This window comes from Nilaparvata lugens, chromosome 3 (genome assembly GCF_014356525.2).
Source record: "Nilaparvata lugens isolate BPH chromosome 3, ASM1435652v1, whole genome shotgun sequence".
Lineage (NCBI taxonomy): Eukaryota > Metazoa > Arthropoda > Insecta > Hemiptera > Delphacidae > Nilaparvata > Nilaparvata lugens.
The window spans coordinates 34,006,334-34,031,681 of NC_052506.1; the positions used below are offsets into that span (position 1 = coordinate 34,006,334).

General features: G+C 34.7%; 2 protein-coding genes across 6 annotated transcripts in view; both read left to right on the forward strand.

The window, feature by feature from the left end:
• Positions 1-18,793, forward strand: part of LOC111047909 (plexin domain-containing protein 1) — a 47,341-nt gene extending 28,548 nt beyond the window's left edge. For both annotated transcript variants that reach the window (XM_039423585.1, XM_039423584.1), the window contains exons 6-12: positions 1,242-1,434; positions 5,690-5,899; positions 6,918-7,105; positions 9,084-9,252; positions 11,689-11,840; positions 16,822-16,911; positions 17,500-18,793. In XM_039423585.1, the coding sequence (XP_039279519.1) occupies positions 1,242-1,434; positions 5,690-5,899; positions 6,918-7,105; positions 9,084-9,252; positions 11,689-11,840; positions 16,822-16,890 (981 nt within the window). In that variant the 3' untranslated portion in view covers positions 16,891-16,911; positions 17,500-18,793. The remainder of the gene's footprint in view (positions 1-1,241; positions 1,435-5,689; positions 5,900-6,917; positions 7,106-9,083; positions 9,253-11,688; positions 11,841-16,821; positions 16,912-17,499) is intronic.
• A 2,788-nt stretch (positions 18,794-21,581) lies between these two features.
• LOC111057073 (carboxy-terminal domain RNA polymerase II polypeptide A small phosphatase 1) overlaps positions 21,582-25,348 on the forward strand; it is a 38,198-nt gene continuing 34,431 nt past the window's right edge. Inside the window, exon 1 of one of the 4 annotated variants that reach the window (XM_039423588.1) lies at positions 21,582-21,800. In XM_039423588.1, the coding sequence (XP_039279522.1) occupies positions 21,728-21,800 (73 nt within the window). In that variant the 5' untranslated portion in view covers positions 21,582-21,727. The remainder of the gene's footprint in view (positions 21,801-25,348) is intronic. The other 3 variants (XM_039423587.1, XM_022344501.2, XM_039423586.1) reach the window with 3 other exon arrangements.

The window sequence follows — 25,348 nt, forward strand, 5'->3', positions numbered from 1 at the left end:
TTAAGTTCTCGACTTATTTGAGTCCAGGACCTTAACGCAGTAAACATGAGGGAAATTCACAATATTTTGCTGTTGTATTGTTGGCATTATAGCAAAACAAAAACAGCGGATTGCAGCGGAATAATTCAAATGAGCATGCTCTCCAAATTATTATTTTGTGAAAATACGTTTCGATTTCTTTGTAGGCCTATTCAAAGCAAAACCCAACCTTTTGAAAGATGAATGAATAAACATTTCATTTTACGTTATGCTATTATTGATCATTGATACTACCCAGTGATTTTGGAATAAAAATTTTATTAGGCTATTGAGTTTGAAAATGTATTTGTTTTAAAAAGAATTGAATAATAATTTTTCATTGTTATATTATTATTATTTATATATATGTTGAATATGACATCGATTAATAACATTCAGATTGGAATATAAATTCCAAGGCAATCCTTGTATTATTTTTCTCGAACATTTTTAGGTTATGTCACAGTCGTAAAATAAGGTTAGTTTTTTACGCATAATTCTGATACAATTTTATGGCAAAATAAACTTGCAAACTATAAATTAAGATGAATTTAGATGGACAAATCCAAATAATTTAGGTATGCCATGACATCTAATAATTGGCTTTTCATCTACTCCAAAACAATAACTGAATTGTGTTTGCTCATTCAAGTCTAGAACTTAAATTTAAACCCTACCCCAGTCGAGTGTTTTAAGTTCTGGACTTAACGATTTTTGATAAATCCTCGACTTGGAAAGAGGCGAGAATCTAATTCAAGTCCTGGACTTATAAGCCCTTCACTCAGAAAACGAAATTATAAACTCCAGGGTCTAACGTGATCTCTAAACTCCAGAGTCTATTTAAGTCCTCGACTATGTTGACACTCTGACTCGGAAAGCCAATTTTCTGACTCCAGAGTTTAAAGCCAGTTGAAGTCTAAAACTTAGCTATAAATCCCGAGCTCGGAAACCGGCTCTAAGAAAACAATCTATCCTTGTGATGAAGAAACTATAGACACTGAAACGAGATGTCACTATGATTGAATGAACGTTGACAAAACTATTGTGTATATTTTCTGAGCGTTGGGATTCATTTTCAATTATCTCATTTAGTCTAAAATTGTATGCTTGATTTTTATTTACCCGACATTATATAAATATACTTAGCTACAGCTATAAACCTATTAACGTATAGCTACAACCGAAGCTAACAGTTTCCTTGAACGCATTTGTTTGATTTTCAGACAGTGAAACTGTCGTTCGATTTTCCGTACTACGGCCATATGGTGAGGAATGTGACGATTGCGACGGGCGGCTTCGTTTACACCGGAGATCAAATCCACGTGTGGTTGGCTGCCACGCAATACATTGCACCTCTCATGGCCAACTTCGACACCAGGATGTCCAAGGATTCGTTCGTCAAATACGTCGATAATGGTAGCTTTTTGCATATTTCATATTTCTTGTTTTCAATGAATCCTATTGTATTCGCCCATCGTAACTTCTTCTTCATTCACTTGATCTAAGAGGAGAAGAGTGTCAGAGGACTCTTGTTTAATAGGAGTTTATACATACAGTACAGTACTCCTATAAGTTACAATGATAACTTCTTCAAATATTGACCTTTTCATCTATTCTTTATGAATCTTATCAGTCCAACATGATTCAAATTCCCTTTTCTTCCACCTACTGTCTAAAGTGCTTACTTTACTCCATGGAACATAATACTAAAGTGTCACTTTTTCGCCCTCTGGACGAAAAAACAGAAAAACTCCCTAGGACATAAAAGTAACCCATTTAAATAACATGGGAAGCATCTCTATTTTAAAAACTTATATTTGAAATAGGTTAGAAGGTCTAAGCTCAGATGAGGAAACATAATAGAGGTTTCTATCATTGAGTCAACTGAATTCAATACCTCAACCAGAAATTTGATCAACTCATGAAATATATGTTTGTATGATATTACATACTTAATATTAGTAGACGATAAAAATGTATACATATATTCAGATATTTTATCCTATTCAAATTACCAGCCAACAATACAAGGAGGGGCAGAGCCGACTGATGGGTTTGGAGGGGGCACTGCTCAGCCTGTGGTGGGAGTAGGCAGGCTCGGTGGGCGTCATTGTACAGTCCCGGGAGAATAGTTTTTAGTGTGCATCATGAATTGGACGGGAGAGCATCGCGGTTATGTTGTTCGCGCTTTTTACGAAAATCAACATTCGATTATCGCAGTTCAACGGGCGTTTCGACGACATTTTAACATTCCTGTCCACAAACCCGTCCCATCTATGAACTCTATCAGAGCGTGGGTTCGTCAACTCGAGAAAACTGGTAGTACACGACAAGAAAGAAGACATGGCGCACCAAGAATAGTGAGAACTCCCGAAAATATTGAAATTGTGAGAGCAGCAGTCGAGCAATCACCGAGGCGTTCTGCACGCAGGCATGCAATAGCTTTGGGGATGTCCAGCCGTTCAATTAGGAGGATTCTTCATGAACATTTGTTTTTTCATCCATATAAAATCATGATTGTGCAAAAATTAAATGCCGCCGATTTTTTGAACCGTAAAAATTGTTGCAAGGAAATGCTTCAACGCATCCCGGCAATGGCGACTCTTTTCTGCAGTGACGAGGCTCATTTTCATCTGTGTGGAGCTGTCAACAAACAAAACTTCCGGTACTGGGCAGCAAATAACCCTCGACAACTTCATGAAAGACCACTTAATTCACCAAAAGTGACAGTTTGGTGTGCCGTTTCTCAATTTGGAGTGATTGGGCCATACTTCTTCGAAGATGACAACATCACCGTCACTGTCACCTCCGAGCGTTATGTCACAATGTTACAAACGTCTCTGCAACCCAAATTGGAAGAACTTGCTGAGGAACAAGACTTGGGGGAAATATGGTTTCAGCAGGATGGGGCTACAGCCCACACAGCGCGCATTTCAATGGATTTGTTGAGAGAAATGTTCCCAGGGCGACTTATCTCTCTGAGGGGGACGTGAAGTGGCCGGCACGCTCACCCGATTTGAGTGTCTGTGACTTTTTCCTGTGGGGCTACCTCAAAGAAAAGGTTTTCAAACATCGCCCACACACTTTGGAAGAGCTTAAGGAGAAAATCAGGGAGGAGATTCAGGCCTTACCAGTGGCAATATGCCAAAATGCGTTTGAAAATTTCAAAAATAGGCTACATCAGTGTATAGCTGCTGATGGCCGCCATTTAACCGATATAATTTTCAAAAACTAACACTAAAAACTATTTTTCGAGCTGAATTCAATAAACCAAACCATTTTTTTCTAAGTTTCTCCGTTCATTATTTATAACCCTTTCAAACTCGTCAGTCGGCTCTGCCCCACCCTGTATTTTTCATCAGCAATTCAAATCTGAAACGCGCGAAATGGAGTCAGCTATTGTTGATAGTCGGCCAGCTGATAATTGGTACAACTTTTGCTGATAGATAGCGCAATCGGCAGTGCCAGCCAACCAGACGACCAGTTTTTAGGTTTTAGATTTTAGGTTATGTATGTTGTAAATGTGGGGATTATAATGGCGCATGTGGTGCAAGCAGCTTGCTTTAAAGATGGCCGCGCCCTTGTGCTGGCTCCATGTCCTGGCTTCGAGATCCCACACATCCTCGATGTAATTTGTATGAGGTGATGAAATAACAAACACTGACACTGGTTTGCACGATTATGAAGCTACTTTGTTTATTCAAATAGCACTTTACATGTTAGTAGGTAAACGGATAATATATTAACAATAAGACGTAAATACTAGAGAAGTGACGAGCGAGTGTGTGAGAGTTGAGGTTGAGAAGACATGTGTTCTGTTTACTAGAGTGCCCTACTGTCTCTCTTTCTAGTGCTAAGAGGGTATTCTCCTTGTGGCTCAACCCACATAAACATTGTCACCAATAACGTGAGTTATTAAAATTATTTGATTTGCAGTCTCAATAAAAAAATGTAAGTGGAGGAAAAATGTTGTGTACATCACGAGTGAAAATTATTTTTCTCCCTCAGGGAGAAAAAGTTGTACTTTTCATTCTAGATATACAATAGTTATTTGTATATCTAGAGTAAAAAATGACACTTTTGAAAGATTGATGCCCGAGGCGAAGCCGAGGGTAACAATTTCCCCGAGGGAGAAAAAGCATTCTTCACTCGTGATATACACAACATTTTTCCTCCACCTACATTTTTATGAAAACTGCAAATAAAATAATTTTAAAAACTTACGTGACCAGTAACAATGTGTTACAACATAACCTAAAAACTAAATAGCTGGAAGTAATCACAATTTACAGCGCTATACGCTATCTGTCGGCAAAGTTGTAACAACAATGGACGACTTATAACTACATGTTCGCGTTCCAAATTTGATTAGTTGATGGGATATATTTGTTGGCTGGTATTTTGAATAACATTGAATATTAAAAAAATATTTTAATTTTTATAGTATACTAATATGAAGTATGTAATAGGTAATTTTAGCATACAAACATTATATTTAATATTTTAATCAAATTTCTGGTTGAGGTATTGAATTCAGTTGGCTCAATGACTAATCTATTATGTATGCTTCCTCATCTGTGCTTAAACCTTCTAACCTACTTCCAACGTAAGTTTTTAAAATAGAGATGCTTCCCATGTTATTTAAGAGGAGTTACTTTTCCTCCCTAGGGAGTTTTTCAGTTTTTTAGTACCGAGAGCGAAAAAGTGACACTTTAGTATTATGTTCCAGGGAGTAAAGTAAGTACTTTAGACAGTAGGTGGAGGGAAATAACTATTTTTTAAGAAGGAACAACATCAATGCCAACTTTCCTTTATATATTTTCCTTGAATCTTTTTATGAATCTACACGTCCATCTTAATCCAGATCTATTCAATTTAAGAGGAATTTTAGTAAAACATCCAGTTTCTGACATTTTCCTATAATTTATTCTATGAAATGCTTAATAAATCAAAAGCATGAAAAACCCCATACTATAATTATACTACAGGTAGCCAATTTCTTAATGTATGTATGAAAATTCGTAGGGCTTATTATGCTGCTCTATTAAATTATGGAAATAATATTATCGATCTTAAGCTTCCCATTGTGGTTGTCACGATTGATAAACAATGATCATCAATGATTTCACATAAATGTTTGAAGTCGTGTTATAATTTATTGTAATTGATTAAATTTTTCAACGGTTAATATTCAATATTATTTTTACAGTTCACTGTCAATTAAAATGAATGGATTGTTACTTGGTTTATTGGTTCATCTACTTGGATTGTTAGTCTTTCCCTTCAGTTGATAGTACAAAAACAGTTCTCTAACTATATTTCCAATTATTTTTACTTATATTAACTCTGTATAATAGGTTTTAAACCCTTATTCAGAAATCAAAATTGTTCAATTTTATTGTACTGCTACTGATAGTTATTTTTCGTTTTATAGAATTAATTTTTTTCTTATTCATATTTTTATGGACAAATCACTTATCAGACAATTTACATTAATAAACTCTGAACTTAATAATAAAAACAATACAACACTTGAGTTATTTGTCTACCTTCTAAAATTCTATTTCAAATTATCTTGTGTTGTTTTCTACGCAAATGAAATAACTAGATACCGGTATTATGCTTTATTACATCCTTTACATTATTAACCTACTGTTATCCTTTTCCACAGGATCTGCATTCACAGTGCTATGGGAAAATGTGATGCTCAAAGACTCGCCAGATTTTGGCAAATTCTCGTTTCAAATGACGCTGCATAAGAATGGTGACATTGTTTTTGTGTATAAAGAGATACCAACTTCTGTTGAACAAATAAAAGACGACCAGCATCCTGTTAAGGTTGGACTAGCTGATGCTTATATCATCGATAGAAATATATTCTGTAAGTGCCCTACCTATTGAAAATGCTTACTCTTTCGCACTCTGATTATTGTATGGCTATTTCGTATTCATGAGTTAGTTTATTAATTTATCTCTTTATATCTGTATTCATTTATATTTTTATTTATTGATAACATTGATGTAAAGTAACATCTTATTTTGAGCTCGATGATTGACAACACAAGGCAGAAATACTGGTTGTTATAAGAGACATACTGTACTCGTAAGTTCAAACCGGCTTCGTTCACCAATTGAAATCTATCAATAGTCGAAACGTCTTTCCCATGGAGTTATTGTTTCGTTCCACAAGAACCACAAACCATTTCAATTTTCAATCAAACTATTCAACCAAAAATCACAAACCAAAATTGATGCTAAAATGGTATAAAAATTTAATTTCACTTGCATTTTGTTACTGACATCAATTTATGTCAGCCTTGGAAATATTTCTTATCCAATAAAGCCTCAAATAATTATTGGGAGGAATTATTGCATTATTGAATGGTTGAATCATGTTTAATAGTTTTGAATGGTAATATTGTCAAAAGTCAATTTCTTTATAAGATTGTTATATATTCATAATAATTGAAATAGCAGGAGGTTTACTGTATTGCCGGAATAAGCTGCTTAGACACTAGATGTGTAAATAGAAACATCCCAGTTTCATAATAACGACCACTGCTTCTCATCAAGAATAAAGTTCAAATTTTATTATTGTTGGTCCTGTACTTGAAAAACCTCATTGCTTTCATTCTAGCAATTAACTAGAAACACTATCAGTACATGAATAAAATTTTCTAGGTATATTTATATTTCTATGTATTCATTCATTACTGATGTTCAATTCTGTACTTGCGATTACTGTAATAAGAAGTAGTACTTCTTTTGGAGATTTTATTATTCAATACCATACCAGTTTAAAAATGTTTCTAATTTGTTCAAGATGTAATCGGAGAAAACATTGCACTGTATGCTATTAATGTTTCAGTGTAATATGATATGTTATTTTTTCATTGCAGTTGTCAAAAGAAAAACAATCTATGAGTACCATCACGTACATTTCAACAAGGAGGACATCAAGAACTGGACGGTCATCTACCTGTCAGCTCTGCCAACCTGTTTGGATCTGAAAGACTGCGACTCGTGCTTACAGGCCAACAATAATCAAGAGAATAGTGGAACATCGAAAGATTATGATACCAGAAAGGTTTGTTGAGTTTTTCAATTGATATTTGAATAGCGGAACCTAATATTGGTTTAGAGTTGTATAAATAATTGAAACTATCATTTAATGAACTTATTTATAAAAAGTAACGTCACAACGAAGTGTATCACTCAAAGTGTACATTTACTTAAGGATTATAAAAATAATCCTTAAACATTTCATAGTAAACTCTAGTCCATAATGTTTCAGTGATTACTTTATTTGCAAAAACAAAACTTATTTTTGAATGCAGCCACCTCTAATAGGATGCCCCAGCTTAGGGAGAATGGCAACGTCGCCTAACTATAGTGGGATCCACGTTCTTAAGTCAGTGATAACGTCTTAAGTCAAATGATAGGACGGCAGAGGGCAGAGTTGCAAATCCTCTGTGACCACCGCTTTCTATAGTAGATAGCTCAGATTAAAGTTATTCGTTCATAATATTAGTTTTTGATTCTTGTTAATAATGATCAATTCTTTCTCAAATATATTTTATTCATCAACAAATATTTTTTCTCGTGATTCAATAATTAATTTTCATAATTTAGATGAAATATTATGTTAGTTCATTATATTTCTTCTTAGTCAACACACAATTTGATAACATTGCAGACTTGGAAAAGGATGGAGCTATCTCCATTGTCAAATAACAGACCAATGTTAATCTAGATTCTTACTTGATAATGTGAATCTCACTACTTGTCAACCCGAGTTGAAAGGAATGGAAAGCGAGTGAGAAGTCCAAGATATGTTGAAATGCATAAAGGAGCGTACAGAGGCCCATATGAATAAAACCAGAGCAAATGCTCATGAGCAAGAGCATGGAGCATAAGGTTTTGCTCATGAGCAAAAGGTAGAAGCAAAAGCATTTGCTCATTTTTATATGAATAAGCTTTACCTTTTACTCTTACCTTATGCTCCTGAACTCTGGAGCAAATGCTCACGTATTTTAGAGATTTTTCATCAGCTGATTCGCTTTTGTAGTCTTAGTTTGTTTTTATAGCTCACGGAAGCGCTAAATATGCAAATAGGGTGCACCGCTTGTGTTTGCATCGTCTGCTCCGTTTTCTATTTATGAATAGAGTATTAGGTTAGTTGAGTTTAGAATTTTGAAATAATAGCGTGAAAAATGTCATCTCTATAATAATCTTCAGCATATTCTTATAATATCAATAGCCTTCTTCTAATCGTCCACACTCTCATCTTCTTAAATGCCTATTTCCTATTTTGTGATGGCTATCTTTATATCAGCCATCTTTTGTATTTATTCTTTTGTAGGGATAATGGTGATATATATCATGGTTGAATTTAAAAAGAGTTTTATAGTTCTCAACTATTGGTTGTTATCGTGTCTGGTATATAGTTTTCTCTTCCTCATACGAATTAGTTAAGCCATTTTACTATGAGCAAAAGGTGATAAGCTGCTCTAGACTAGACTCACCTTTTTTGAAGCATTTGCTTCAAAAGTTGAGCAAATGCTTCATACAATTTTGAGCAAAAGCTTTTACTTTTGAGCAAATGCTCAAACTATTTTTTTGATGAGCATGAGCAAAAGGTTTTGCTCACGTTTATTCATAGAAAATGAAGCAAATGCTTCTTATTTTAGAAGTATAAGCAAATGCTCAACTTTATTCATATGGCCCAGACTCATGCGCCACGAACACGTACTTTTCACTTTTCATCAGCTGATGCTATGCTTATCATATCTGTATCTGTACAAATACAGATATCATATTCAATTCATTGTCGTGAGCATTTATACAAATACATGGACATCGCTGGGCGTTTAATAAGCTGAACATCAGCTGATGAGAAGTGAAATGAACGTGTTTTTGTCGCATAAGTCTGGACCCACCTTCACATTCTGGTTCTGAAATGGCAGCTGATTGTAAACGTGAGTTAACAGTTGAGCATGACATTATTAGAGTTGGCTATGATTTGAGCAGTCACAGTTGAACCGGTCATGATTTGTGTTGTTCAGTGCAACTGGTGCCCGTCAGTGAACCGATGCTCGACCGGCCTGGACCGCCTGCGCCAGCAGTGGTTGGACCACGAGTGCGACAAGGTGCACACCACCAGCTGTGTCAACACGCCACCCCCTCCCTTCGCCCACCACGCCGACGTCGACGCCATCACTGTGCAGCACATAGGTAACCCATCCTAATAATAATCTTCAGATACTGGTCATTAGCAGTGGTTTGCCTGCTCCACCATAGAATCCACCATCAAATTCCTGCCAACCTAAACAAGGCAGTAATAATGTATATATTTTTTTCTCAGTTTGATTCGTTAATCTTGAACTATTCAGCTTTGTATTGGAGGGTTTCTCTTTGTACTCCGCCCTCCTAGGTAAAAATAAAGGCAGCTTTTCAATTCTATTCTCTCTTCCACCATAGGTAAACTATTTCTGTGTGTTTTTTTAAGTATTTTTTGCCGCTTCAATTCAAATTCATAAGTTGAAATAAATTAAAAATATTATCCAGACCCTTTTATATTTTATTGGTGCATAACGTGTTTCAACTCATGAAAACCATTTTCAAATGCCGTAGCTCTCTTGTCTTTCATTTGAAAGTGGCTCGCTCTCATAAATTGAAACATTTTATGCAGCAATAAGATGATACTGATATTTTTATTTATCTCAACTCGATTTGAATTGAAGTGGCAAAAACTCAGTGTAGGTACTGAATAATTGTATAGGTTGGCTGGAAGTTGAGTATCAATTATTGCGTCTTCAATATAACTATCCGTCACCTGGTTGCTGATGGAAACCATAAGAATATTGTTATGTTCTGATGTTAGTTTATGTCAATGATCCTATCACTGTATAGCCTATGCTTGATGTGCTAAATTCTCATCCAATCTCCTATGAGACAAAGAAACGATGTATATGACCTATAGAGTAGAATTGCAGTGGATTCAGCCCATTTGGTTCGGGGCTTATAGTCGAACTTCGGCTTTTTTCGTTTGTAATCTGTAGTTTCCGTTGACTATTTATTTATTTATTTGGTTATAAACAATACAATGATCGGAAAAGAAAAATCAGGCTATTGCCCAAAACTTCTTGAATTTCCTAATTTAGTTTCAAATTAGCATTTGTAAATTGAAGTCAAAAATTCGTTTTTTGAAGAGTTAAAGTCAAAATTGGATTTTAATTGAAGATTTAATTCCAAATTGAGTTGATCTGGAACTTGTTGATTGTTATTCATGGATATCTCTTGTCTATTAGTGTGGCCTATTATAGTTGTTGTAGAATGGCCTTTCATACTATTTATGTTGCCCGTTATCGACTCTTTTATCTAAACGTCTGCAGGCTGCCGTTTACTCTTCCATCTGTTCTTTGTCTAAAGTGATTTCCTCATTAGCTGCCAATAGCTATTAGCTATACAAAAGAGGACAGATTAGTAGATGCTCACAGCGAATACTTATAAAAATAAAAGCTTCTATAGTTAGATTGACATCAAAGTTTTAGCATTGCTTGATGCAACAAGTTTTATTTTAAAATATAATATTGTTTTTTGAAAGAATATAGTAATATGGCATTAATACTGTATTTCTTCATTCAGTATCATGTGCAATTCATAATATTTATGCGGTCATGGTCGAAAGAGCTTCCATAGAGTAATGTTACTTTTTGTAATGTTGTAATAAATAAATAAATATAGTGTCCCATAGAGAGCGCAACATTTTAATTGTTAATTAAATAATCATTTACTTGGAATTTTGCAATATCCACTACATTAAAAAAGACCATAGATATCCGACTAGCTTGCTTTTTTCAGAATTCCCAGTTCTAAATATCAGACAGATCTTCATCAAAACAAATTTAAATTTCCGGTATGAAACTCGTCACAGGACCAACTACAATTATGATATTACACAGAGCAGTCAAATTCTTTTTACCTGGCTCACATTTTATATAGAAACTTGCCGAATGAAATAAGAGAGGCGGAGGTGTATAGTCTAGCCGTGTACAGAAGGGGTGTGGATAGGTGGCTGTATCACATTGGCTGGGAGGCAGCTGAAGCTCTGCTCCGCTCACGTTATATCCGATAACAACTATGAGAAAGCCAGAACTATCAAAACATTTATCATATTGATTTTTTCCTCTCTATCAATTCATTACATTTTAAAATGAATACAGCATTGCAAGAAGCGAACTCACAGCCTTCTTCATTACCTGGGATTTCTTGGCCTACACAAGAAATAAAATCAATCCTTATTTAAGTTATTATAATATTATTTTATGTTGTGACTGCTTGTGTTGTCTATGGAACTCTCCTCCACACGCAGACGTTTAGTCTTTGTGGAGAAATTCCGTAATATTGAGTTTTTCATGTTTCACTGTAAATACTTGAAGGAATAAAAAATAATTGAATTGTATCGAATGAAAAGTGCATATCCTGCGGTTGATTGTGGAACGCGATATTGATAAAATTCAAATTAATAATTATAACCAGTTGAAATTGTCACTGAGCGACTCCGTTGTGATTATTAGTTATTAAACTCTTTTTTTCTTCAAAGCCATTATTTATTCAATGCAATACTAGCATACTCCTATTGAGTTTTGTTTTGTGGTTATTTTGCAGCCGAACCGCACAGTAAAAAGACGAATGTGCCGATTGGCCTGTCGGGCATTATGAGTGTGATGCTGCTAGTGCTAGGTCTGGCAGCAGTCGGCTGCTTCTTGGCTTATGCCTATGCCAATCCCCACAGCACCTCTGGACAGCTGCTCATCAGGGTAAGTTACCTAACAAACATACATTTAAAATGTACGTTTTTATTATACTGTTGTAGATGTGCTTTTTAATTGTCACTTTATTTATTAAAAGTTTACATATTAAGCAAGACCAAAATAAAATAAAACATATTTGAACATCTCTCATCAAAATCCAACTTAAAACTCAACTAGTTATTTTCTCATCAACAGTTCGTTACCAAAAACAATCACCCTGGCAACCGGGTCCACATGATTAGTGTCCATGCAGGCCTTGCCTACATCACTATCCCCCTCTTAAGGATGTTGGTCTCCAATATCCAGATTTCCTTGATAAGATGCTAGACGATTAATGTGTACAACTTTAGGTCCATCCAGTTTTCCTAATCCTGTACACTACATCATTTATTCTCTTCACAATGTAGTATGGGCCTTCCCATGCTCTTTCTAATTTTGAGCAAATTCCTCTAATTCGCTTTGTGTTATATAGCCAAACTAGTTTCCCTTCTTCAAGTTTTGTTTCTGATGCTGCCAAATCATACTTTATTTTTAGTTTAGTACTGTACAAATTTAGATGTTTTCTGGCGATTTCATGAATTGTTGAAAGATGATTTTCCAAATCAGCAATGTATTCCATCCGATTTTTTTTTTTTTTTTTTTTTTTTTTGATCTGGTGGTCTACCAAACATTAAATCTCCAGGGAGTCGAATCTCCCTTCCATAAAGCATTTCTGCTGGACTTCAACCAGTTGCTCGGTGTACGGCTGAGCGGTAAGCCAGTAAAAATAAAGGAAGTTTCATATCCCAATTTTTCTTATCTGATTAAACTGATTTTCGTAGAAACTCTCCTATTGTCTTATTATGACGCTCTACCATTCCATTAGATTGTGGATGAAGTGGGGTTGTATGTGTTTTTTTATCCCTAGCAATTTGCAAACTTCTTGAAAAACATTTGATTCAAAATTTCTGCCTTGATCACTATGTAATTCTAATGGCTCGCACTCCAAATCGACTTATCCAATTATCTATTATCATTCTGGCAACGGTTTGGGCCTCTTGATTTGCAATGGGGTATACTTCTGGCCACTTTGTGAAGTAATCAATAATCACCAACAGATATTTATTACCTTTAGTAGTCACTGGAAACGGACCGGCTATATCCACAGCAATTCTTTCAAAAGGGGATCCCACATCATATCTTTGCATCTTTCCTTTGAACCTTTTTCCTGGTCCTTTACTTGCAGCACATGTATCACAGCGCCGACACCACAACTCTATATCTGCTCTAGAATTGACCCAATAGAAGCGCTGCCGTATCTTCTCCAGCATCTTATTAGTTCCAAAATGACCACCAGAAGCGCCACCATGAATCTCTTCTAAGACTTCTGGTACCCTTCTATCGGGTATGACTTTTTGTAGAACCATAGAAAGACCATCTGCCGATTCCTTTTTCCGAAACAGTACAGCATAATGATCTGTTCTTACTATAAACCCTTGACCATAGAGATATTTATGAAAATGTTCTAAACTTGCTACTAAGGCCAATAATTATTTTCTTGTGGCACAATAATCTCTTTCTGCTTTGTTGAAGGTTTTACTAAAGTAACCAATCACTTTCTCCTCCTTGTTTTGAATTTGTGATAAAACTCCTCCAATACCGTTGTTACTAGCATCTGTGTCCACTACAAATGTACCTTCAGGTATGGGATATATGATAAAATTGAAGCTGAGCATAAATTACTCTTCAATTTATTGAAACACTCTAAAACTCTATCCGTCCAATTAAACTGTCGTTTTTCTTCAGTCAATTCTGTAAGAGGTTTTGATAAATCATGATAGTTGGGAACAAAACGTCTGTAATATGTACACAATCCTAGAAAACTTCTCAGTTCAGACTTATTTTTTGGAATTGGCCAATTTTGAACAGCACTTAATTTTTCTGGGTCAGTAGCTAAGCCTTCTCTTGAGACTATATGACCTAGATATTTTACTTCAGTTCTAAACAGGTTACACTTCTTTGGAGTTAGCTGTTTTTAGTCTAGAAAATACCTTTTCCAAGTTATCCAGATGCTCTTCAAATGTCTTTTAATAATATCATCAAGATAGACTAAGCATACTTCCCAAGACAGACCACGAAGCACCATATCCATTAATCTCTCAAATGTTGCTGGTGCATTAGTAAGACCAAATGGCATGACATTGAACTGCCATAAACCTTCCCCTGTTGAAAATGCTGTCTTCTCTTTATCATTAGGATGTAATGCCACCTGCCAATACCCGCTTTTCAGATCAAGTGTAGAAAACCACTTGGAACCGGAAAGTGAATCTAAACTGTCATTAATTCGAGGGAGTGGGTAACTATCTTTCTTTGTAACTTCATTCAATTTTCTGTAGTCTACACAGAATCTCATACTGCCATCTTTTTTCTTAACCAAAACTACTGGTGATGACCAAGGGCTGTGTGATTCTTCAATAACATTCTGTTCCTTCATCTTTTGCAACATATCACCTACTTCTTGTCTTTTTGCGAATGGTACTCCTCTAGGTCGTTGTTTTATTGGATGAGCATCTCCAGTATCAATTCTGTGATATGTGAGGTTGGTATAACCCATATCTTCATCTTCAAAAGCAAAAATGTCTATATTCTTTCTTAACATTTGTTGAGCTGACTGTCGATTTTCATCTGTCATATATTGTTCTCCATCATTCAGTAATTGATTAATACACCTTTCAACTTCATTGGAACTTTTCTTAAATCTTTTGTTATTATTGTTTTCTCCAAGTACTTCAACATCATTACAATTTGCCACTGCCTTACCTTTCTCTATCACTTTCGGTTCTTCAGTAACATTTGCAATGAGAACGCGAATTGTTTCAGTTTTTCCAATAATTGAGTGTCCAGTCAACAACCCTCTATACCCTATTATACATGCTCTGGTTAGGCTCAATTAGGTTTGTCTCATTTTCCAACATTTTTTCAGGTTTTGTCATGACCAGTACTTCTGAAAAAGGTGGTATAAGTTCCTCTTCTATTGTAAACAGTCTTATTTTGCTACAAACTTTCTGTTCTATTGTTTTGTTTCCCTAGTGATGATTTAAATGCAAATGTAAACGGAGGGGGGTTGTTTCTTCTTTTCTATAATATTTGCTAAAGTTATGCTATCAAATCTCTAGTTGAATCCTTGATTGGTTGGGAGCTTTTAGTGGATTCGTTCATTCAAATGCACCGATTATCATCATTAACTAATTGTCACCTATTCTAGCAACTATAGTAACTACGAGCCAGGAACTTCATTGAAAATACTTTTAAAATTTGACCTCAGGTTTATTGAACTCTAAATATATAGAACGAATTAATAAAAGTCAGGTAACATGTTAAATTTTCAAACAGAACAAAGTTATTCAGCCATCGATTCAGGTCAAGAAGACATACTCAATTTTTAATCTATACATTTTGGGAACCTGCTAACTTGCTGCATTTAAATTTGGGCCTCGGTCATTCTATGAAATTAAATTATGAGCTTAATAAGAAAAACAACAAAAGTTCGGCACTCACCATCTTAACAATATTCAAACTTGGACTCTTCAGAAACACTCACATACGCTTTAATAAAACTCACTATACTTGAACTCACACGCACAAATAATTTCCTGATTCTACTCCTACTAACTCTATAAAATTTGGTTTCCTATTCAACTAGATAAAAATTACTGATAACTGAAAACTTAACAATTTGTCCCTCTGAATGGGAAATGGGCCCATTCAGAGGACCGAGGCTCGCACACCGTTACATGATTTTTCGTTCGCGTCTCAATACCAACTGTGGCCTTTTCACTGAAAATTATTCCCCCTCCACGAGCGTTGAGCATAACTTCCAGTGGAAAAGCCAAAGCTGCAAAAAGGTCAATGGTCGTACAATTCCCAAATACAGTAGCTTTTTCGACAAGAAATTGAAACTGCATTTGAAAAATGCACGAAAATTGCTTTAATTTCGACAACTAAGCAACAAGTTAGCAAATTCAAACAAGACAGAGTCAATTCTCACACTAAAAACGCAGGGTTCAACAAACAGTAAAAATCAAAGTTCATTCCAGTTCAAAAACCTGAAAAATAATATAAGATACACACAAACAACTACAATACTACCCTCTCAATATTCACTCTATTACACAAATATTCATTATCAAATTTAATAACATTCCTGGAGATATCAATTACAAATTTATACTCTCTCATAAGATCTAGGCCTAAAATGAAATCATCCATTATTGATGCAACGAAAACGGTAGCTCTTATTCTCTTTCGACCAAGATATAAGACAATGTCAGCTTTTCCATGTACAGGGACGTTTTCTCCAGAAGCAGTTTGAAGAACAAATTTTCTTTCTATCTGTTTAATTTTTGAACAATCAATTAAATCTGGACGTATGATTGATGATGTTGCTCCTGTGTCAATTGTTACCAAACACTCTTTTCCTTCAATTGTCCCATTCGTGTGTAAGCTGTTCCCATTCCTTTTAATCATAGTAACACTACCAATTGCTTCTGAGGTCTCATTGGTAGCAGCTGACATTCGCCTCCCAATGTCAGCTGAATTTAGTTTTCCTTCTGTTCAGTGTTGTTTGGTGATTTTGCCACTGACTTATTTTTCGTCGGTACAAATTTACAGTATCTCTTCGAATGTCCTACTTTTCCACAGTTCCAACATCGATTTTCACGTTTTTGTTGCGGACACCATAATTGTATATGTCCACTCTCTCCATACAGCCAACACTCTAAATTGTTGTTAGTTTGTGTCACCTCATCCGTATTTAGTACTCTACTCTGGCGAGTTGGTAGTACAGCATGAACTGCTCTCGCAGCTTCCATTAAGTCTTCATTCTTGGAGTATGCATTCTTGTATTGCATACTACTAATAATAATTCAATCTAACCACTTGTGAATTTCTAGATTTCTGTCTACAAATTGTCATAATGCAATGGCTTTTATGTGTTTATTTTTCACAGTACCGACCAAGTCAATGGAGATGGAGAAGAGGTGAAGCGCGATACACCGCTGCAACCATTCATATGTGATTCTAAATACGAGTTGTGTTTGTAAGTAAATGATCACTTTTCATAAACTTCATCTCTGCTTATTTGTGTCGTACTCTCCTGTATTTCAATTAAATTCCTATCAGTTGTATACATTTATTAAAATTAATTTGAAATATTTATAATTTGATAAAATCATGATTTTAGGAGATAACTATTCCATTCTAGTATTTTTCTACTCTTATCAATGAATAATGAACAATAAACTGTTGATAGTAGCCTTAATGATGACATTCCAATTATAATGCTATAAAACTATTTTCTCTTACTCTTATCATTTTACGGCAATTTGTTGCTGTGATTTTTATTCTATAAGCCTATATAGTGAATATTGAATTGTATCCTTCAAATTATTTTTCATTCATTCTCACAAGCAGTAACTTTATTCACATTCACATTGTAGCAATATATTAACTCAGTGTAAAGAGTAGTATTCTATTTAATTCAAATTTAAATACAATATAGATACAAATCACTATATAAATACAATCACTCAGTATTAAAAATTGATTTTTTCCACTCAAATACACGATGAAATAGCTACTGTAGTTTAATATTTTGTTTGAACTTAAAAATGAATTCTGTTTACAGAATTGGGATCAAAATTCGAGAAGACGACGAAACTTCGTGGGCAGCTATTGGATTATCTGTTGGAAATTGATGCAACATCTCGCTTTATGTGTTAGAAAGTAGAATTCTTGATTCAAAAATTAATAGTTCGAAGACTCGAATGATTCAATGAACAAATAATAGCGAATGAGCAATCAACAATCGCATTCATCTGTCATTAACTGCTGTCGTGAAACCCCAGATATAACTTGATCTGAATTAAATTTCAATCAAGAGGTTTTCCAGTCGGTTTTACAAATACTCCATAAAATGGAATATTGATTTTCTTTTGAATAAATTGAATGTTGTCCATCAAGTTGAACTTTCAAGGGTTTGATTTTCAACTAGTATATGCTCTTGTTACTATTTCCCGTTTAATATTGTTAATTTTTCTAACACTGATTGCTTGCAATCGAAGAAGTGCCTTGACTAAAGAAGTATACCTTCTAATTTTATATATGATGTATTTTCATAACAATGTTATTGTTACAAATGCTTAGTCTATCAATAATTATTATACAATTCCTGTGTGAATTAACTCGTTAAAGCTCCAGTAGAAATTATATCATCAACGTATTTTCAAGCCTGGTGAACATTACTGTTTGATCCCACAAGTATTTTGAAATACTTACAATTCAAAGTCTTGGGATTCATTTTTTTAGCCTTTCTATAACATCATTCCAACCGAGATAGACACTATTTGTAGTTATTGTAAATAGATAATATTTTGTAAGAGTAATATTATTGTCTAATTATTATTGTAAGACCTGAAAACATTTCTGAATACACCATATGAATATACTTTCAGTAAAGCATTCATACTTTTCCCAGTGTAATATTTTTAACAAATTATCCTTCAAGGTTTTTCCTAAGTCGGAAATAAAATTGATTTTTATGAAAATGCATTCTTGACTGAAATTTTATGGCAATTTATGGTTTGAAGCTGTCTAGATTGTTCATAAAAAGTTTCTACAGTGCCTTTTTCATTATGTAATATACTCCAATTAGTTTTTATTTCAGAAATAAAGTATTACCTAGCAGACCGTTGTAAAACTAGGTCTTATTTCATGTTCAAGTATTACACATTACATAAAAACCTTGAAATTCATACAATCCAAATTATTTTTGGAATTGCATTTTAAACAGTTTTTGTTGGAAATAACACTAGATTGAAGCATTTTATATAATTCTTGTAAATTATTTATCTTTACCATATTGTGATTTATTTGCATGCATGAATGTTTGTGACGATTTACAAATAAATACCTAACATGAATGTTGGTAGTTTTATTGAAATGTAAATGAATACTCTAGTTTCAAGTATGGTCCATGTTTTATTATTGTTATCTTAGGCCCATATGTACCATCGTGGTTAAAACTGAGATAGATCATTATTTATGCCGAATCTACATGTTGGCCCAGCCTGTAATTTGACCAGTGCCCAATGAAGGCCAGCAGTAGCCAGCGTTGGCAAACCACCCATCCAAAAACTGGCGCTGGTCGACATTGGCGAACATGTAAATGCAGCATAAAACCCCATATGAAAGATATTACAATTCAATTCAGTACATTCAAATTCCCCTCTCTAGCTAAGCTTATCATAATAATGCAACCACACCTACATGTAATCGTAGATTATCGTGGATGGTGCTTAAAATATATGACCACTAAAAACTTTTAAACATTGCTTTGATCTTAAGGTGGCCTACAAGATTGACATCAGGAGTCATGCAGTATGAAGAAGCCAACTTGACGAAACAAACACTTGAAGAGAGTAAGGGTATGATCACATTGAATGCGTGTATGCGCAAGAGCACGTCAGAAAACACAATCTGGAAGGAGCCATGGAAACACGTTATGACTTGTCTGTAGTTGCTCACACTGAACGCAACCAAGTGCACGTGTTGAGTGTGAATGTCCTTATTGCTCTTTTCAGATTTTGATTCTCATCATGACCACGCGTGCACTTGTACATAAAATGCACCCAATCCCAATGTGATCATATCCTGACTTTTATGTTCAGAAATTATTTCAAAATATCAAAAAAACACTTCATGAAAATTCTAAATAAAAATTGATGATTTCCAGGAGCTTTGTATGATTTTACCTATATTTTTCTGTGAACGTATTCATTCATGAAATAAATTTGAATTCGTTATAGCCTTGTGCACACTACTGAGAATCGTATGACGGCGACTATTTTAACGAGTTAACCACGATTTAAATCTTCTCCAGTCGCCGTTGTTACTGTATGCATTTCGAGTAGTGGTGTGCACCTTAAAAGGGGGGACTTTGGTTCGCAAAAAATGAAAACATCCGGAGTTGGGGATGGTCGCTAAGGATAAGAGGTCAGGAACCACTCACTACCTCCGGTAACAGACGGAGGTGGTGAACCACTGCGGTATAACCGTATAATAAATTTTGTAGAGTTCCAAAAAATGTTGAACAAATCTAGTAGTAGAGTTCACACCAAATGCTTAGAAAGTTAGAACACAAACCAAGCGTGTCAACAAAATTCAATAATATTTAGGTTAATACAATTAACAACATAAAGCATAAATATAGGCTATATCATTCACCTGTTAGAGTGCATCAGCACACTTTCAATGCAACAAAGTGTTACCTAATGTAAATGTCTCGTATAGATGTGTTGGTCAGTAATTACCCTTGGTTTGCCTTCAGTGAACAAAATAGGCAAATTTTCTTGGTCTATAGAACATTGATGGTAAGTTCATCAGAGATTTTATACTTTCATTGCCACACATCTGGAGCAAAAATATTTTCAATATAAATAAGTCCATGAAGGCACGATTTTAAATATCCTTTAGAATATTATCTAGGAGGGGAATGTACCGTACAAAACTCGTCCCTAAAATTTATAAATATGAAATAGTTATTTCCCGTCGATAAAATCCTGACCCTATATAATAATATACGGTACTTATATTGTAGGCCTATTCTCCAATCATTGAGGCTTTATTTTTTTATGACTTCAGAAAGTCAAGATTTTAAATCTCTTATAGGCCTAATAATTATGTTATAGAGGAGGGGAATATATTTACACAACTCGTCCCTATATTAAATAGGTAGTTAATTTCCGTCGATAAAATCCTAGCTCTATAATAATTTGTACATACGTAGGCCTACTCTAGTAGATCTTTTTCTGTCAGGTAAACATTTTCCAGAAGAACCTCTGGGATCCAAGGGGGGCGCGATCAACCCAGGCTGAATACGTCAATGCTACGTACGTCGTAAAGTCACGAACTCTCCAGGAAAGCCTCAAATTGATCTAGAAAGTGAAGCTGGAATATTTTATTTGAATGATGTGGTACAGTATACGGTATAATATTATAGTATGTATAACTGCTATGTAGGCCTAGGTCTATAACGTGTATAAGTACGGTACGGTAACTAGCATTAAAGTGTATAGCCTACAGTAAGTACAGGCATTAATTTTGAAAGATTCGCAATGATACAGTATTTCAGGTTGTATAATTCTGTACTGAAAAATATAATTACTTGATCGACTTACAAATAATTATTAATTAATCTTCTAAATCACCGGTATGCGTTTACGAGTTGTCTGGCCGCAGCCGCACCTTCAAGTTACCGTACGTAATGTTAGCCTACTGTGGTAGCAAATAATATGAAGTTTTAATTCAATTTCAATAAACTTTCAAGGGTAAACCTATGTGAAACATTATATAAAAGTGGCTTGAAATGTTAAATTGAATTTGGAAAATTGTTGAACTATTTTCAATAGTGGCATTATTCTATTCTCTTCAATGAAATCATGTAGCAGAATGCAGAATGGAATTCGAAAGTTTCACGCAGGCAGCAGTTTGAATGGCGATTGGCGATCACGAATGGCCTTGAAAAAGGAAGACACAAAGCAGCTGATGAAAAGTTATATTATTTTAATACTAAATTATTCAATTTTTCTCAAAAAGTGTATAATAAAGTCGAAGACAAATTTTGTTGTAGAATATTGGGGGTTTACCTTCTTTTATTTTTCGTAGCGGTTTTTACAGTCGAAAGTACAACCTTGAGACATCAACTTGGCTTTAGCAGTAGGTTACCACAACATAACAACTTCAACAACAACAGGGAGCCATCTACATCTGCCATTTTGTGAACGAACGGATTTTTATGGTGTATAATAGTATTTTCAAAATTACGTTTTCTAATAATTGTAGAAACAAATGTTTAAATGGACGCATCGTCCATTATAACTCAAGTGTCACGCGATGACGAACAATTAGGAAATTATTCACCTGAAAAAGGTAGGTCCAAAATGGGAGTAACTGGATTCTAGCCTACACCTGTTAAAATTTTGTTTTCTATCTATTTACTTTTTAGAATTTCCAGATTTTACTGTCAAATAATCAGTTATCGATATTCAATTTCCTAATTTATAATTGATTAATTGTCTATATCTTCTGGGTAGAAATTGTTTCTGCCTCTCGAAAAATTATTCTTGTCTTCGGAATGTAAACATCAAATCTAGTAAGACCTTGGGACTAATAATTTGACACTTTTTTGGCATTCTCAGCATAATTTAAAAATTTCTATCAAAAATAAAGTTTTCTATTACTATTCATCTTTATTCAATTCCTGACAATAATTATTGTATAAGGTACTTCCTTATAATACGATATAACCTCTCATAACTGTGTCATTTGAGGCTAATCTGTCTTCAATTTGTAGTAAGTTATTGTAGATGTCATGTTCTAATTAGCGATTTGTTCAATAGCTTATTTTCCAAAACTACTTCGCAAGTACTTTGAAAATGAATACCATCTTTGTAGATTTTAGAAGCTAAGAATAATTAACATTGATATCTGTGTCAAAGTGTCTATATAGTCAGGTTAATAGGTAGGGTATAGTTATATAGGTAGTATTAATCTTAGTTTACCTATTCCTAAAGATCAATTTATATTTTTAATAGTCCCAAAATTTTTCCTTATTGGGTTTGTGTTATTGAATGTTTATTTTCGTTTGATAATCTTCCTGTTTTCTACCATATTGTAACTAACCTCAATTAACACTGCACAAAAGTGTCAAGTTAGGAATTCTAGAAAAATTGACTGGTTGCTAAGTGATTGACTTAAATAGTAATTAAAAATGTTACATTTCCTTCAATTAACTCTACATTAGAAAAAATAACCAATTTCATTTTTGTTGAATTAACCTACATTTTTAACCTCAAAGTTTTTTATTTTTAATATTTTGCTTACTGGTATTATTGCGATGTATTTTGAATATTTTTTCCACTTATTAAAGTAAAAACCTTTAATAGATTATATTGGTTATGAATTTGAGAAATTATACTATATTTTCGTTCCAAAAATAAAAAGTAAGGCAAATTGATCTTCACCAACTCTATCATTTAGAGATTGTGTCTCAGCCATATAATTTCTTTAAATTTGCATTCTTGCATTAAATAAGTTAATTAAACATTATTATTTATTTTTTGATCCTATAGTATTTGTAATTTGATCCTATACTAATAGTTCCCAACATAATAAGTATTAATAACTTTATCTAAATCCAAGCTGTAGAATACCAATTTTCAATTGTTCAACTTATCTACTGTATTCACAATTTAGTCAAATGCGCCTTTTTGGTCCCAATTTTAACTATTTAAGTTAAGTTGATGTTGATATTTCCTTGAGCATAATTTTATAATGTGTCTCAAGTTTTCCTTGTACAGTATTGAGATTACTTTTAGCTGTAGCCTATACGGAATTGAATTGAATTGAGTTTATTTCGCCAAATTATACATGATTACAATATTTAAAAAGGGCACAAAATGCAAGCAGCACAACGTAACAATTGTGTAAAATAAAACTTAAGACATCATGACCTAAGGAGTAATACAATAATTATATTAAATTATAATAGTGATACATTTTATAAGAAATAATAAAGTTTGATATCTATTAATAGTGTTATAAATAGAGAGCTTTAGACTATTATAGTTTATCCTTAGATCTGAGAAAATTGCACTGCTAAGCAAATCTGAACCCTAATAGTGAAATAATAATTGCCCACATAGGCCTAATGGGCCTGTTCGTGGGTCAATGAGTTCAGAACTGTATAATATTTATTATTCTACTGATAGTATTTTATGTTATTTAATAATAAAGACACACACACACACACCCAGACACGTTGAATACGGAGCAATCGCAATGGCATGGGATATATCCATGAGAAAAGGGTATACACTTGACAGTCTGTTGACAAAGAGAGAAAGGGGGAAAGAAAGAGGAAATTAGGTAGGCCAATTTAGTGTTGGTAGGCAGATAGTAGCAGCCGCTCACATTGATCTACATCCATAGTCTTCAGCCAGTTTGAGACGATTTTTTTGTATTTGGATATTTTATATATGCCAGGCTGACTAATTTCATGAGGAGTATTATTCATAATGGTGTGACACAGAAATGATATATTCCTGTCGCAAACTGAGCGTAAGTTACGCGGGAGACCCGAGTGATGAAATCGCGCATGCCTAGTAAAATGAGGGTGATTGGACTCTGAATTGAAGTGTATTTTATTCTTAAACATGTACAAAAGAACTGCCTTGATGAAGAGTTGCCTAATTCTGAAAACATCAAAAGTCAAGAACAACTGATCAGATGGAAATCTTCTACAAAGGCCAAGGCCAGCTTTTATAATTGTTTTCTGGGTGACTGATAATTCATCTAGTAAGGTTTTGGGCGCACCTCCCCATAAAACAATACCATAGGACAAGACAGACTGGACATATGCAAAATAAACGGTTCTCAGGTGATTTATACTTAAGATTCCCCTCATCTTCCTCAACCTACTATTGAGATATCTAACATGAGTGCTCCATGTCAGTCGACTATCTATGCATATACCTAGGTATTTGTAATCATACACGGTTTCTATCACATCACAGCTGCAATCGTCACACCAATCAGCACCGCATGTATGAACCCTCAGTTTAATGTTGGTAGGAGGAGCACGGCTGTCACGTAGAAAAATAGGCAAACATTTGGTCTTTTTAGTGTTCATACTGAGTATATTTGTATTGAACCAACTTTTCAATTTCCTCAGCTCACTTGAAGCAATTCTGTAGACATGCTCCCAGCTGTCCCCCTCAAAATAGATTGCGGTGTCGTCAGCAAAAAGCATCATTTTCCCAGACATATTTTCTTGAATGATATTATTGATGTAAACCAGGAATAGAATCGGACCAAGGGTGCTACCTTGGACCACACCATATCTAATGTCTTGTACGTTGCTTCCTACTTCTCCAATGGATACCAATTGGCGGCGGTTCGACAGAAAACTTTTGACCCAATCATGTGCTAAACCAGTAATTCCTATGGCCGTTAGTTTATTTATCAGCAAATCATGATCAATAGAGTCAAATGCCTTTGCATACATACGGTATGCTTATTAAACGTGGGAGGTGCTGTACTAGCTACATCAAAACTCATATCGCTGTATGATAGTTTTCTCATACATTGAATCAGGCACGGCCCAAGGGACTTTGCCGCCCTGGGCGAGATCGGCAACTGCCGCCCCCCCGCAAGTATCCCGTCGTTAATTGTTAATCCCGGGTTCCACCCCTCCTTGAGCGATCGCCTAACGCCGGTTACACATTGGGCGGTTTCTGCCGGGGGCGGTAATTTCGCCGTCGCCGCCGTTCGAGCAGTAGTCTATGAACTTGAATGGAAGCTTACACACTGGGCGGCAGAAACGCCGCGCGGCTATATTGCTGTTGGCGGAAGCTGTGCAGCCGTCCACTGCCACTGCGGCTGGCGGTGTTTTGCTGCTCTTGTCTACGCAGTGGCGT